Source organism: Phalacrocorax carbo, chromosome 1 (assembly GCF_963921805.1).
Source record: "Phalacrocorax carbo chromosome 1, bPhaCar2.1, whole genome shotgun sequence".
In the NCBI taxonomy this organism is placed as follows: Eukaryota; Metazoa; Chordata; class Aves; order Suliformes; family Phalacrocoracidae; genus Phalacrocorax; species Phalacrocorax carbo.
The window spans coordinates 195,708,626-195,722,315 of record NC_087513.1 but is presented as its reverse complement, the minus strand read 5'-3'; the positions used below and the strand labels follow the sequence as shown (position 1 = coordinate 195,722,315).

Below are 13,690 nucleotides of genomic sequence, written 5' to 3'. Positions count from 1 at the left end.
GTTGTATTTTGAAGCTACTAAAAGATAATTCCTTATGCAGTTTATACTCCACAGAAGCACAAAATGTGAAAGTTGTTGAGAAGCTATGCAGCTGAAATGTGTATTATTTAGCAAATCATAAACTAGACATCCAAAGCAGTCCTGCTCAGCTGACCAAATATAGCTGGGTTTTAGCCTCAATTTTTCAGGTGGTCAGTGAAGCCCGAGAGTATTCCTTGCACTAGAGAATTAGTTTTCCAATATTATTTTTCCTTCTGATTAATTTGCCTTGAATGCTTGAGCTGTTGCAGCAGAAAGTTTGTGAGGAGTTTAATTTTCCTGCCTGCAAATATCATACTTGTTTCTATATTCAGTTTAACTGAAGAAATCTAACACAGGCTTCCTCTGATTTGGCTCCTTCAGCTGAACTTTTTCTCCGAAGACAACTGTAATTTTAATTCTTAGTTTAAAATCTGTGGTGTAGTCTCTTTTTTTTTTACTGTCAAACTCTCAATCAGTGCCTAAGAGTTAAATGAAGTTAGTTTTGACTTTTGCATACATCAGTTATATTCTGAATTGAATGATTGCAGTAGGCAATAGGCAGTAGGCCAGTTGTTAGCTGTTGGTTAGCCAAAGGAAAGTTGTTCTACTTTGCTTCTTATTGTTCCCATTTTTTCTGAGGAATGATTAGTTACTTAAATAAGTAGAAATCTTTACATTTGGGGGCTTGTATTTAAAAAATAATTCTTAGTGATTAGTGATTGATAGGGTCTTGTACACTTGTGAAGTCAGGAAATACTCTCTGCTCATGCTTCCAGTTTTTGGAAAGCATTGCCAATACTTGCTGAAGCTACTTTCTGTTACTAGCTCTAATTCTTAAGATGCTTGAAATATCATTTGCTAACTCTTGATGTAAATATCAAACTTAAAATGAACTTAACCTTGTTTGAGGGCTCTAATGTTTGTTGTGTTTGCTGAAATCACTTCCTGCCAACAGTTGAATGATGTACCTGTTTTCTGGCTTAACCTACAGCATACACCTGTCTGCCGCAGCTTCTATTACACTCGGTTAAAGGAAGTAACTCCTCTTAATATTGCTTAACTTTCCTAAGAAATATTTCTAACTGTAGTTATTTTGAAAGGCTTCAGCTCCCCCAGAACTCTGTTGTCATTGCCCTAGATACTAAAACTAGAGCTGTCACCATTGTTTATCGAGGCAATGAAAGTATTACTGGAACAACTTAAAACTACTTAGAGGTATGTAGTTAGAGGTTTTGTCAACTGCTGTTAATTAGCCTGCTCCACTGCTTTAGAAGAAGTAAAATGTTTTAGAGATGTATTAATATAACATTTAATCAAAAAATCAATACCAGTAGGGTTTAGTATTGTATGAGTTAAAAGGGTTCCAACATATATATTCATTAGCATGCTTACACATGCTGGTCTGGAACAATGTACCCAAATGAAATCTGTTTCAGTGAAAGTAAGCTAAGCTTTGTGATTGTTTTTTGACCTTTTTTTACCTTTTATGTATTTGCCTTTTTCATAAATACATCATGATCTCTTTAAAACAAAATTTTTAAATAGGTGATTTTATGTAAGCAGTCATGTAAGCACTCCTGATTGTGTAGGAATTGTATCAAAATAATTATCTTCTGAGGACCATCGTATATTGGTCAAAAGGCAGATATTTACTTTATGTAGAAACTTGTAAGAAATACGTAGTTGTGAGCCTTAGAAAATGGAGTTACTCTTCTGTGAGAATAAAAAACTAAAGCATATTTTCTGTTAACCAAAAGGCCTGCTTGTACTTTCCTCTGAAATCTATCATGATTTAGTAACAATCTTAATAAATGAACCAAGATTAAAGTCACAAATGAAAACAAATTTTTGCAGCAATCGAACGAAAAGGACAGCTGTAGAGCCTTTAACCAGCATATATTCAAGCATGGCAATTAGCAAAACTCTATATATTTAAAATAAACCATGACTGACTCTGTCTCCCTTCTCCTCTAGTTCCTGTACTGGGAAATTCTGATGTGAAGAAGTGGTATTAGACGGGGAAGTAAAGCTTTTCAAAACCTGGTTAAAAAAAGGGTGTGATTCTAAAGTTAGAGGAAAAAGATTTTATAGGAAGTAATTAAGAACCAAGGTGATGATTTTTACTTAATATTGCATCATAGAATATCTCAAGTTGGAAGGGACCCATATGGATCACCGAGTCCATCTCCCAGCTCCTCATGGGACCTAAAACAAAACCATACAACTAAGAGCATGAATCAGATCAAAAACCTATTCACTGCAGGGGCCAGGAATGAGCAAGTCCTGTCAGAATATTTGGATGTTGAACTTAAGAATGACAGAGAAAAGTCTTTTTAATGTTAGCAGATGTGGATCAGCAGGTCCCTCATATGGACATGTGTGAACAAGCAAGAGATCCAAAGCAAGCCATTTGATAGGTTTTTGTTAGTTGTATAATGCCAAATAGATTATTTCAGAATTATTTACTCTGTGCTGTTTGACAGTTTGAGTAAAGGTAAATTACCTGTGTTCATCTGTGATGTACCTTTTTTCTTTTTTGTGAGGCTGGCTTTTGAGCTATTATCCCTTACTTTGAAGGCAGAAATTCCACAATAAAATGCTTGCATATCAGCATTTTACCGAGCTTTTTTCTAAATGTGATTGGATATGACTACATTCTCAGAATACCAATATCATTCTTTCCTGACAAACTATTTTTCTAGCAGCCAAAAGCCTAATACCAACTTATTAATAGATAAAACATATTTAACCTATTTATTAATTATGATTGTAAGATGTGGTCTCTAGAGCTGATTTTAAAAAAAATCAATGCTCTTAAGTGTTGAGAAAAGGAGTAGTACATAAATGATCTTCTCAGTTTTGTTTGTGCAAACTTGCTTATTTCCCTACTGAAGCACCAATATGGTTTTAATATTCATGCTGAGTAGTCAGAAGTAGGTGAGGACAGTGTTTCAGGGGTGTGAAAGCATTGACTCCCACTATTAGGAGGTCTTACTCATAGACAAACACTGACATTGATTGGGCCTGAAATTATACAGAAATATTAAAAAAACTAAACAGACTGATCTGTCATGAAGCTACCAAGCGGTAGTGTATTATTGGCCTAAATATTACTGACATGTTGCAGAGGGAATTAGTGTCATTCATTTTTATATAGGATAATGGGAAACGATGATGAGGAAAAACTATGAGGAATTTTGGTAGTTAATCAGATCTAAGAAGGGAGAAGATGTTAAAACAAAAGCAATTTCAAGTAGACTGTGAAATAGGAAAGTGTTTCCAATTTTTATATAATTCCCCAAGGCCTCAGGTGATTGTGACCCTAACGAATAACCAAAATAACCCTGAGCATATTTAACATATTCTCACAAGATTGATTTGCAGAAGGAAATTACAAGTGCTTCAGGACAGTCTAAATAAATGACATATGACTTCAGAAGTTAAACTTTCTAGTTTTGAAAATCAGTCACATTTCTGTCTGTGTTGGGGAAAAAAACCAGTAGGTTGGTATCACTGGCATGTGCGTCCTAAAGATAGAGGGCAAAGCAGCAGTCTTACTACTGAGGAGGTTCATAGCTTACGGAGATATTCTCATTTTCAGTGCAGATGAATTTTATGAAGACTTGGCTTCATCTGTAATCTGGTCTTATTTTCATGCGCTCTAACTGCATTTTAACCAGCTTTTTTCCTTTCCCTTTTTCTCTCTTTGCATGCTTTATTTCTTTTGTTTGAACATCAGGAGCAAAAGCGTATAGATGGCACCACCCGTGAGGTGAAAAAGGTTAGAAAAGCCAGGAACAGACGCCAGGAGTGGAATATGATGGCATATGACAAAGAGCTTAGACCTGACAACAGGTTGTCTCAAAGTGTGTACCATGGAGCATCTTCCGAGGGATCACTGTCCCCAGATACTAGGTCTGTTTACAGCAAAGCTGTTTGTTATACCACAGTTGTATGTTCAGAAATACTGAGAAGAATTAGGTATTTTTACTGGCTGGGAATAGTTAGACTGGACAAAACATACGATGCATGTTTTCAAGTTCTTCTCAAATTATTTTAAAGCACAAATAATATAACAAATTCTGTAATTAATCATTATTTTTTCTTCCTCAGCTTCAGATAAGCATATTGTGATTGTAATGTTATGCACTGTAGTGAAATAAGTGTTTGCTGTATACTTTGTTTCATCCTGAGTACTTACAGCTGCAAAAGCATTTAAATCTGTCTCTACTAATAATGTCAGTACCTCTTACTTTGTGCCTAGTTTGTCATATGTTATGCTCCTGATAGCTTAATAAATATTTTTCTGTAATCAACTCAGGTATACTTTTGCCTCTAAAAGGATGCTTTAATGGGAGAACAGTTCAGCTTAATTGATGCTATATTTGTCTAAGCAAGCTACAAAACCAGGTGCAACATTATCACAGAATGGTAGGGGTTGGAAGGGACCTCTGGAGATCATCTTGTCCAACCCCCCTGCTTGAGCAGGGACACCTAGAGCATGGAGCACAAGACTGTTCCCAGGCAGGTTTTGAATGTCTCCAGGGAAGGAGACTCCACAACCTCTCTGGGAAGCCTGTTCCACTGCTCTGTCACCCTCACAGGAAAGAAGGTTTTTTCTCATATTCAGGTGGAACTTCCTGTGTTCCAACTTGTGCCCGTTGTCCCTTGTTCTGTTGTTGGGCACCACTGAAAAGAGTCCAGCCCCATCCTCTTGACACCCACCCTTCAGATATTTATAGGTATTGATAAGATGCCCCCTCAGTCTTTTCTTCAGGCTGAACAAAGGTCTCTCCACATAAGGCCTTTCCTCATAAGGGAGATGCTCCAGTCCCCTGATCATCTTGGTAGCTCTCCACTGGACTTGCCCAAGGGTGTTCCACATCCCTTTTAAACTGGGGGGCCCAAAACTGGACACAGTACTCCAGATGTGATCTCACTAGGACAGAGTAGAAGGGGAGGATAACTTCTCTCGACCTGCTGGCCACACTCCTTTTAATGCAGCCCAGAATATTGTTGGCCTTCTTGGCCACAAGGGCACATTGCTGGCTCAGGGTCAGCCTGCTGTCCGCCAGCACTCCCAGGTCCTTCTCAAGAGAGCTGCTTTCCAGTAAGTAGTTCAGCCCCCAGCCTGTACTGGTGCATGGGGTTGTTCCTCCCCAGGTGCAGGACCTTGCACTTGCTCTTGTTGAATTTCATGAGGTTCCCCTCGGCCCAGCTCTCCAGCCTGTCCAGGTCTTGTTGGATGGCAGCACAGCCTTCTGGTGTATCAGCCACTCCTGCCAGCTTGGTATTGTCAGCAAACTTGCTGAGGTTACACTCTGTCCCATCATCCAGGTCATTGATGAATCTGTTGAACAGGACTGGACCCAGCACAGGCCCCTGGGGAACACCACTAGTTACGAGCCTCCAACCAGACTCTGCCCCATTGATCACGACTCTCTGAGTTCTTCTGTTCAGCCAGTTCTGTATCCACCTCACTGTGCTCTCATCCAACCCACACTTCCTTAGCTTGTCTGTGAGGATATTTTGGGAGACAGTGTCGAATGCCTTACTGAAGCCAAGTTAGACAACATGTACTGCTCTCCCTTCGTTGACCCAGCCAGTCATGCCGTTGTAGAAGGCTATCAGGTTGGTCAAGCATGATCTCCCCTTGGTGAATCCATGTTGACTACTACTGATAACCTTCTTGTCCTCTACATGCCTGGAGATGACTTCTAGGGTGAACTGCTCCATCACCTTTCCGGGGATAGAGGTGAGACTGGCCTATACTTTCAAAAGTATTGCCCTTTTTGAAGACTGGAGTGGCATTTGCTGTCCTCCCGTCCTCGGGCACCTCCCCTGTCCTCCACGACCTTTCAAAGATGATGGAGAGTGGCTCAGCAAGAACATCCGCTAGCTCCCTCAGCACTCATGGGTGCATCCCGTTGGGGCCCATGGATTTGTGAGGATCCAGTTTGCATAGGTGATCTCTGACCCAATCCTCAACAAAGGGGATGAAGTAGTTTCTCCAGATTTCTTCTGTCACCTCTTCTCTGGGGGCTGAGATGCCTGAGGGCCAGGCTTAGCAGTAAAGACCAAGGCAAAGAAGGCATTCAGTAACTCCACCTTCTCTGCATCCTGCATTACCAGGGCCCCTACCTTTTTCAGCAGTGGGCCCACTGTATCCCCAGTCTTCCTTTTACCGCTGATGTATTTAAAGAAGCCCTTTTTGTTATCCTTTGTTGACATCCCTTGCCAGATTTAGTTCCAAGTGGGCTTTGGCCTTCGTGGTTGCATCTCTGAATATCCTGACAATATTCCTATATTCCTCTCAAGTGGCCAGTCCCTTTTTCCACATACTGTGAACCTCCTTATTCTGTTTGAGTTTCTCTAGAAGCTCTTTGGTCTTCTGCGCAGGTCTCCTGGCTCCTGTGCTTGACTTCTTCCTCCTGGGGATGCACCGATCTTGAGCTCAGAGGAAGTGGCTATTGTTTAAAATAGCAGAAATTTCTGCTTAGAGACGCACAGCAGAATTCGTATTCTGGGGTTCTGTTTGAGCTCAGTGGGAGTTATATTTTTCCAGTGTACACAGTAGTCTGAGTTGTTTCGCTAAGCTGGTCTCACTAGAGGATTTTCCTACTTGTTATTTCCTGTCATGGTTAATTACTAGCAGTAATGTTAGAAATAAATAGATTCTACTGGAAAATGCGTGCAACAATTTAGTGTTTAAATTGTTGAATTGCTAGGCTGAGGAAGCAGCCACCACTGCAAAAGTGGGGACTGACACATTGAGTCTGCTGGCCAGTGGAGGTTAATTAAAAAAAAATATCTGCTCAGAACTTTTTGTTTGAGTCTTTGTGAAGTGTAATCCTCTTGTAATCGAAACAGGAAAAAAAAAAAAAGGAAATTGCTACTGCTGCTTCAATAATATATTCAGATCCCTCTGTCTAAAATCTTTTAACCACCAATTTCTTTTTATAGTTTATAATGCAAAATGTTGTCTCGTGTTTGTCAGCCTGCAATCTTTCATTAAGACTGTGGTTTCCATAGGTTGATCTGGTAAAATGACATTGATGTTCAGCTCTCAAGTGCAAGGTGTGGATTTTTTCATCATGAGTTCTGCATTTCACACATTTTGAGTCGTCTTCTAGCCTTAAGGCATCTTGCTTCCAGGATTCCCGAGTGTAAATAATCATATTGAAGTGATTCAGTTTTATATTCTAGCAATGTCAACATGTATTTGACTCTTTGCAGATATCCATAATATTGCGATCTGTAGGGCTTTTTTTTAAGCAGAAATTGTAGGATGTATAATTATGTTGGATATAAATGTTGGGGTATGACAGATATCTTGTACTTATATAAGCCTTTCAAATTTTATAATGTATGGAGAACTTTTAAATTTCAGTGAATCAAATATCAGTGATTGAATCCTGAAATCTGTTATATGTGCATGACGGGTTAATTTTGTCAGTGGTAGTGAGGTTGAAAGAAGGGTTTCTATTTTTTATCTTGGGGTAGTCTTAGCTGTATGAACTAAGCTATTAAAAAAACATACATATAGAAATAAGCACTGGTTTCAGAGCTATTTTCATGCTGACAGCTACTGCATGAGCAGCGTTCTTTAAATAAGGTCCAAAAGAAGTGTGTTTGGCTATATTGTTATTCTTTTTTAATGCTAAAGTAAAAAAAACCCTCATGTTTCTTCCCGTTTGCTAATTGTAAGGCATTTACAATTGCACAACGTTGACATCCATGTGTCCAGACTGCGGCAATTTACAATGTATTTGTTATACTTGTACTTTAGAGAGAGAAACACAAGCTGAATCCAAACAGAAACCAGCAAATTAATGTGAGAAAAGTAAGAACAAGAAAAGAAGAGTGGGAGAGAAGGAAAATGGGCATTGAGTTCATGAGTGACGCAAAGAAAATGGAACAGGCAGGAAGCATGAAAGAGGACAAAATGCCCAAAGGGTTTGTCGTTTTGTTTTACTCAAAGCCCTGGCTTTTTGTTGCTTACCTTGCTTCCAGTCTTACAGATAAGTGCATCAGTTTACTGTGTTCACTAAAAGCCAGGCTGCATGATTGTTCATTACTAAAACAACTATTGGCAGTAATGGGATGAAGAGATCCTTTTGCTCCCTCTCTTGGGCTTATTTGACAGAGCATCCTAGACTTTGTATCTTTATGAACTCTCTGCTCAACTAATATTTACATTTCCCAGTTTCTCTAAGCCTTTCCAGCAAGATTAATTGTGCGAACAAAATAAAACATGTTTTCTAACTTTTGAAATTGGTTTTCTCTGCTTTGGTAAAATATATTCTTCATAATTGTGAGTGCTTGCAGTATTGCTTTCCTTTTTCTGCTGCCATTGTTAACTTAAGGCAGGCCTGATAAGTATTATCGTTCCAAACAATGGACTGTCAAAATCATTGACAAAACCAATATACCTCCTTATGGCTACTAAAGAACTCTCAAATCTGGAGAAAGCTCTAAATTTTTTTTGGTCTGCATCATAGTAGGACATTCTGCATGCAGCTAGCTAGTATTGAAAATGTTCAATTTCAGTCCTTTTCTGCTGACTTGTCAGACTAATTTATTTTCAAGTCATGTTAAGCTGATCCATGATTTCTTTGTTGCATTTGTTCTTGTGCTTTCTGTGGACTTACGAGGGAATGGTGCTTGATAATCAGGGAGTCCCGTTGCAAGAAAAATAATTCTGATTGCATTCTTTTTAGCTTTTCTTGTGAACTGTTTAGATAATACCCTGTTACACTCACACAATCTCTTCTTTTGCATCCATTTACTTTAATTTTAGGTCCCATGCATCTGATGTTACAGATTATTCTTATCCTGCTACTCCGAATCATTCCCTCCATCAGCAGGTAGCAATGCCTTCATACGGAACAGGAGATGGTCCACAGTACATGGCAGCATCCCAAAGCCATGAGCATGAATACAGGCCACCCTCCACCACCGTACGACATGCTACTTTAAACAGACCTCAGCAACCACCTCCACCTCCACCCCAGCCTTCAGATGGCCAACATAGCTCAGCACCTGTGGTACCAGCAGAATATGGGTAAAAACTGATTTATTCCAGTGATTCTTGACAAAACTAGAGGGATTGATGTTTTTCATAGCCACCATGACATATAGTGCGTACACACAAAAAGATCCTATATGTATTAGTTACCTTTCTGGGGAGAACAGAAAAAAATTGGTATAATTTTTATGTATGAACTGGATTTAAGTGAAGAAACAGTGAAAGCAGAAATAATGAACTGTGTATTGAATGTGAAATCAACATGCTTGTAAAATATTAAGCGTTCCTAATATACTATTAAAAAGGGGATAATTTTCCTTTTAAGTGGAAAATAGTTACAGCATAATTTGAATAATATTTTAAACTTCAGGAAACATGCAGGAAAAGTATTGCTGGAAGTGATTAACGTAGCTTTATAACGTAGTTTTTGCAGCATCCCTGAAATGAGTTTTTAAATGAGCTTATGACAGAATTGGAAGGGATCTCCTCAGATACAGAATCAAGTTCCCTCCATAATTCAAGATATTAATTTATCAAACACCTATGTAGATATTTTGCCTGAGTGGATTCTGACAGAAGGCTTGCTCCAGAGTACTGCCTCTCCAAGAGCAAGGAAACATCTGTTTTTCTGATCAGTGACTTCCCTTCAATTTCTGTCTTCTATATCTAGTTCTTTACCTACTTTATAACTCTTATACAAATTCCTTTTTTTTTCTGCTTCAGAATTCTTTTCATGAAATTTTAACAAAGAAATCAGCTCTTCCCTGTTCCTACTCTTTAAAAATATCAATAAAATATATCCATTTAAATAATATTTAAATAATCTTTAAATTTATAAACTTGACTAAAGGAGGACACGAGATGCGTGATTTACCTTTGGGTAAATCTTTCCATTCATACTCTCCATTGTCCTTTGTGCTGATGTCTTATTATCTCTTAATATTTGTTCTAACACTTGGCCTTCTATGGAAGTGATACACTACAGTTTTCTTGGTCCCTTCATCACAGGCATTGTACTTAATATTCTCACAGAGTAGATGTTTAATAGCAAATATAGCTTTATACTTAACTAGGCAGGAGTGTTGAGATAAAAATATCACTTTGTGGAGTGCTGAAAGGACACAGCCTTTAACTTCGTCATCTGCCTTAAATCTCAGTGTATTAAGAATATTTGACAGTTCATATGTTTATAATCACTTGCATATTTAACTCGCCAGTTCAAATTCCTTTTGATTTTTGTTTAGCTGACGCTTTATGAGAGCAGTTTAAGGGGTGATGATTCTGTAAGTTCTAACTTTCAATGCATTGAATGTTTCTGTTCTGTTTTGTATAGGATGCTTCCAGCTCAGATGGTGGATTACTACAATCCTACAGGTCCTCCCCCCCCACCTCCTCCCCCTATGATTCCTTCAGCACAAACTGCATTTGTTAGTCCCCTTCAGCTTCCTGCGCCACCGTCCCATCCTGGACTAGTGACTGGCTCTACATATGCAGCTACTCATCCTCCTCCTTCTAGTGGGCTTGTTGTCACTGCTCCTCCTCCTCCTGGCCCACCTCCTCCCCCTCCGGGCCCTCCTGCTACAGGTTCATCCCTCTCTTCCTCCCCAATGCATGCTCCTCCAGCTACGGAGGTAAAACGTCATGAACCTGCGCAGCCGCCAATAAGTGATGCACGGAGCGATCTTCTTGCTGCCATTCGAATGGGTAAGTGGACACTGAGTTCTAGCTATTTCTTTTTTTTCTTTGAAAGCACTGTGCTTTCTAGTGATCTGAGTTCATGCCTTCTGTTCCCAGCTGGGCAGAATGTCACTGAGATTAGTTAACCACAGGTGCCACACATCTCTTGTAACATTTGTCAGCCTTGACTTTGGATCTTTTTCTGAAGCCTAACGTTCCAAGATGTACAGTTTTGTTAAATATGTTGTAGCATTTTTGTGGACATAATCAAATGAAAACAGATCTTCTGTTCATCGTGTAAAGTAGCCAGTAGATGTACATGGATGTTTGGTTCTGTTCAGAACTGAGTTACCCACCACCAGGCTTCAGCCCACTGATTTTTAACCAGTGACTAATGGCCGTTCCTGACTTTGCTTACAATGTGGAGCTGTAGGTCTAATGGTATTTCCAAATACAGTTATGAAAACTTTCATCTTCAGATCAAAAGGACCTATACAGTAATGAATATTCAGTTTTAATATATTGTTGGCAGTTCTAGAAGTCCAGAAGTATATTGTCTCTGAGAATGGACTCCAACCTGCCTTTTTTGTCTTTCTTCCTTGCTCGGGGAGGCTTTCTAACTCAGTGGTTTCGTTTGGTTTTTTTTCCTTCCTGAATATATTGTTAGACTACAAAAAACTCAGAAATAACAGTATGAAATTTAAAATCTCTTGTGCAGAAAACTTTGTCTGAGAGTAACTGTCTCTACAGGAATTCAGCTGAAAAAGGTGCAGGAGCAACGTGAGCAAGAAGCAAAGCGAGAGCCGGTTGGAAATGATGTGGCAACCATCCTTTCAAGACGTATTGCCGTGGAATACAGTGATTCTGATGATGATTCAGAGTTTGATGAGAATGATTGGTCCGATTGAGCCTGGTCCAAGCCCAGTGGCAAGTTCATGAAATACTCGGCTTCAGTGATTACTTTCTTAGCAAGATGTAAAGCAGGACGTTGACATGTATTAAGGCTAGTGATCGAAGTGCTAAAATTGAATTGTTATTATTCAGAATGCTGTAGCTTAGCAACTCTGGTAATAATGATGTGGTTATGCTTATGCAGATCAGAAACTTGTCTTACTTTAAGTATTTACCGCATAATACTTAAGTGCCACTAAATGTAGCAAATCATGTGCTGCGTGCAAAATATGCTGCAGTTGTTGCACTGTTACAGAACCAGCATTTTATTTTACTTTCCTGATCTTGAAGGGATAAAATATATTTTTTTGACTTTACATCTTATTCTTTTAATTATGTAAGCAACTTAGGTACTTGTGAATTGGTCTGGTTGTTAGTCTTTGAAGGCAGTTATCTATATGACTGAGTGAAGTGTTGCGTTCCATAAATATGACTTTTAGCTTTTTTATTAGTTACTAATTATGCCCACCTTAGTCTGTTTTTAATCACTTCTGGGCTTAGGGTTTTTTTTGCGTACAGAATTGATTTTAGATAATCTTTCTTTTTATCTTAAAAATATAGCAGATGATGAAATGTATGCTTTGAAGAACGAATCCACATGATCAAAAATTAACTTTTTATGAGCAGGCTGGAGCAGTTTGTAACGGTACGAGCCCTAGGTTGCTGGCTGCTTGTTGGGTGGAGCGCTGGGGGGCCTCAGGTAGGTAGCGGGTGCACATCCATGTTACAAATGAAAGTTAAAATGTTTGTAGTGATTTTCAGTTTTATGATACAGATCAGCTAGATGCCAAGACTTCAGGGTAGACCTGATCAAAGCCATATGGTTATTGCAGTGTAGAAAATGTTACTCTGTTATTACTAAAGATTGGCACTTCTGTCAGTCCACCTCTAGCAATCAGATACATTTCACAAGTATTAAACTTGGTCTTTATGCCTGTAGGTATAAATGTTTGTAAATAAGTTTTGTTGTTGTTGATTTGTACATGTATAGTCATGACGGATTGTTTTCTGTTTGCTGTAGCACGTTTACTCAAAATACTTTGTATTTCTTTCCCAGTACATCCATTGATAAAAACCATTGGCAGTTAAAACAGTTTCAGTGGCTGTTTAGGTACTACACCATATATATGCACTTGTTTTCTTTTTCCCTAGGAACAGTGGCTGCCATGCTGTGTCTGTTTTCTTTAAAAATAATTCCTCTCTTTTTTTTTTTGCAGTACAGTATTAAGATGTTTCTTTGTTTTTGTGTTTTTATCTCTTCTGGACTGAGTCAGGCTGCTGCTTTGCCTAATGAGGTTTTTAAAAAATGTATTCATAGCAGGGGAAGAGTTCTTTCCTTACCAGATTAGAGTTTTAATCTTTGTAACTGAAGTCTATGTAATTCCAGGTCTAACATTTGGTAAAGCTTCTGTGTTTTGTGAGGCCCTGTCTGTTCTTTAAAAAAAAAGTATGTAAAATAAAGAGAAATGGAAGATAATTACCTAACTTGTGTTTACACAATTAACAGTTTTAGTCCTGAGAATGTAACAGTCTAACACGATATTTGCATGCAAACTGTTGGCTACGTCATTGCTGTTTAATCTGCGTATGATTTTGCAGTCTGTGGTGGCTGTCTTTATGGTAGAGGGGTAACATGCTGCCTCAGCCTTGGTGTTAAAATTTATCCCATAAAGTATGACCAACCTCTGTGTTGTGGTGAGCAACTACAGCTCTATTTAATTGGCGGCAGCTGAAGGTTCTCATCTCTGTTTCAGCTGGAGCTGGTTTTGTCTTTGCCTTAAAATACAGAGCTGAAGTCTGCTTTATTTTGTCCTGCAGTCTGAGGTCTGTGTGTCCAGCGCAGAGGACAGAATGTAGGCTGTAGCCTGATGGTGGTTTTCATCAGTCTGAGGGGTGGTTTGTTCTGATCATCGCAGTGCGCTTGCACGGTGGCTTGCAAAATGATTCTTTGGATGGGCAGGCTGAAAGCATGCCTGGGACCGCAGAGTGGTGTCCCTGTATAGGTGGGGAGAG

The 13,690-nt window shown here is 39.0% G+C and overlaps 1 protein-coding gene across 3 annotated transcripts in view; it reads left to right on the top strand.

The window, feature by feature from the left end:
• Window positions 1-13,154, top strand: part of WASF3 (WASP family member 3) — a 76,824-nt gene extending 63,670 nt beyond the window's left edge. For 2 of the 3 annotated variants that reach the window (XM_064441111.1, XM_064441110.1), the window contains 4 exons: window positions 3,761-3,936; window positions 8,822-9,085; window positions 10,383-10,753; window positions 11,477-13,154. In XM_064441111.1, the coding sequence (XP_064297181.1) occupies window positions 3,761-3,936; window positions 8,822-9,085; window positions 10,383-10,753; window positions 11,477-11,634 (969 nt within the window). In that variant the 3' untranslated portion in view covers window positions 11,635-13,154. Of the gene's footprint in view, window positions 1-3,760; window positions 3,937-7,810; window positions 7,978-8,821; window positions 9,086-10,382; window positions 10,754-11,476 lie in introns of all 3 variants that reach the window. The other variant, XM_064441113.1, reaches the window with a different exon arrangement.
• Window positions 13,155-13,690: the final 536 nt, after the last annotated feature.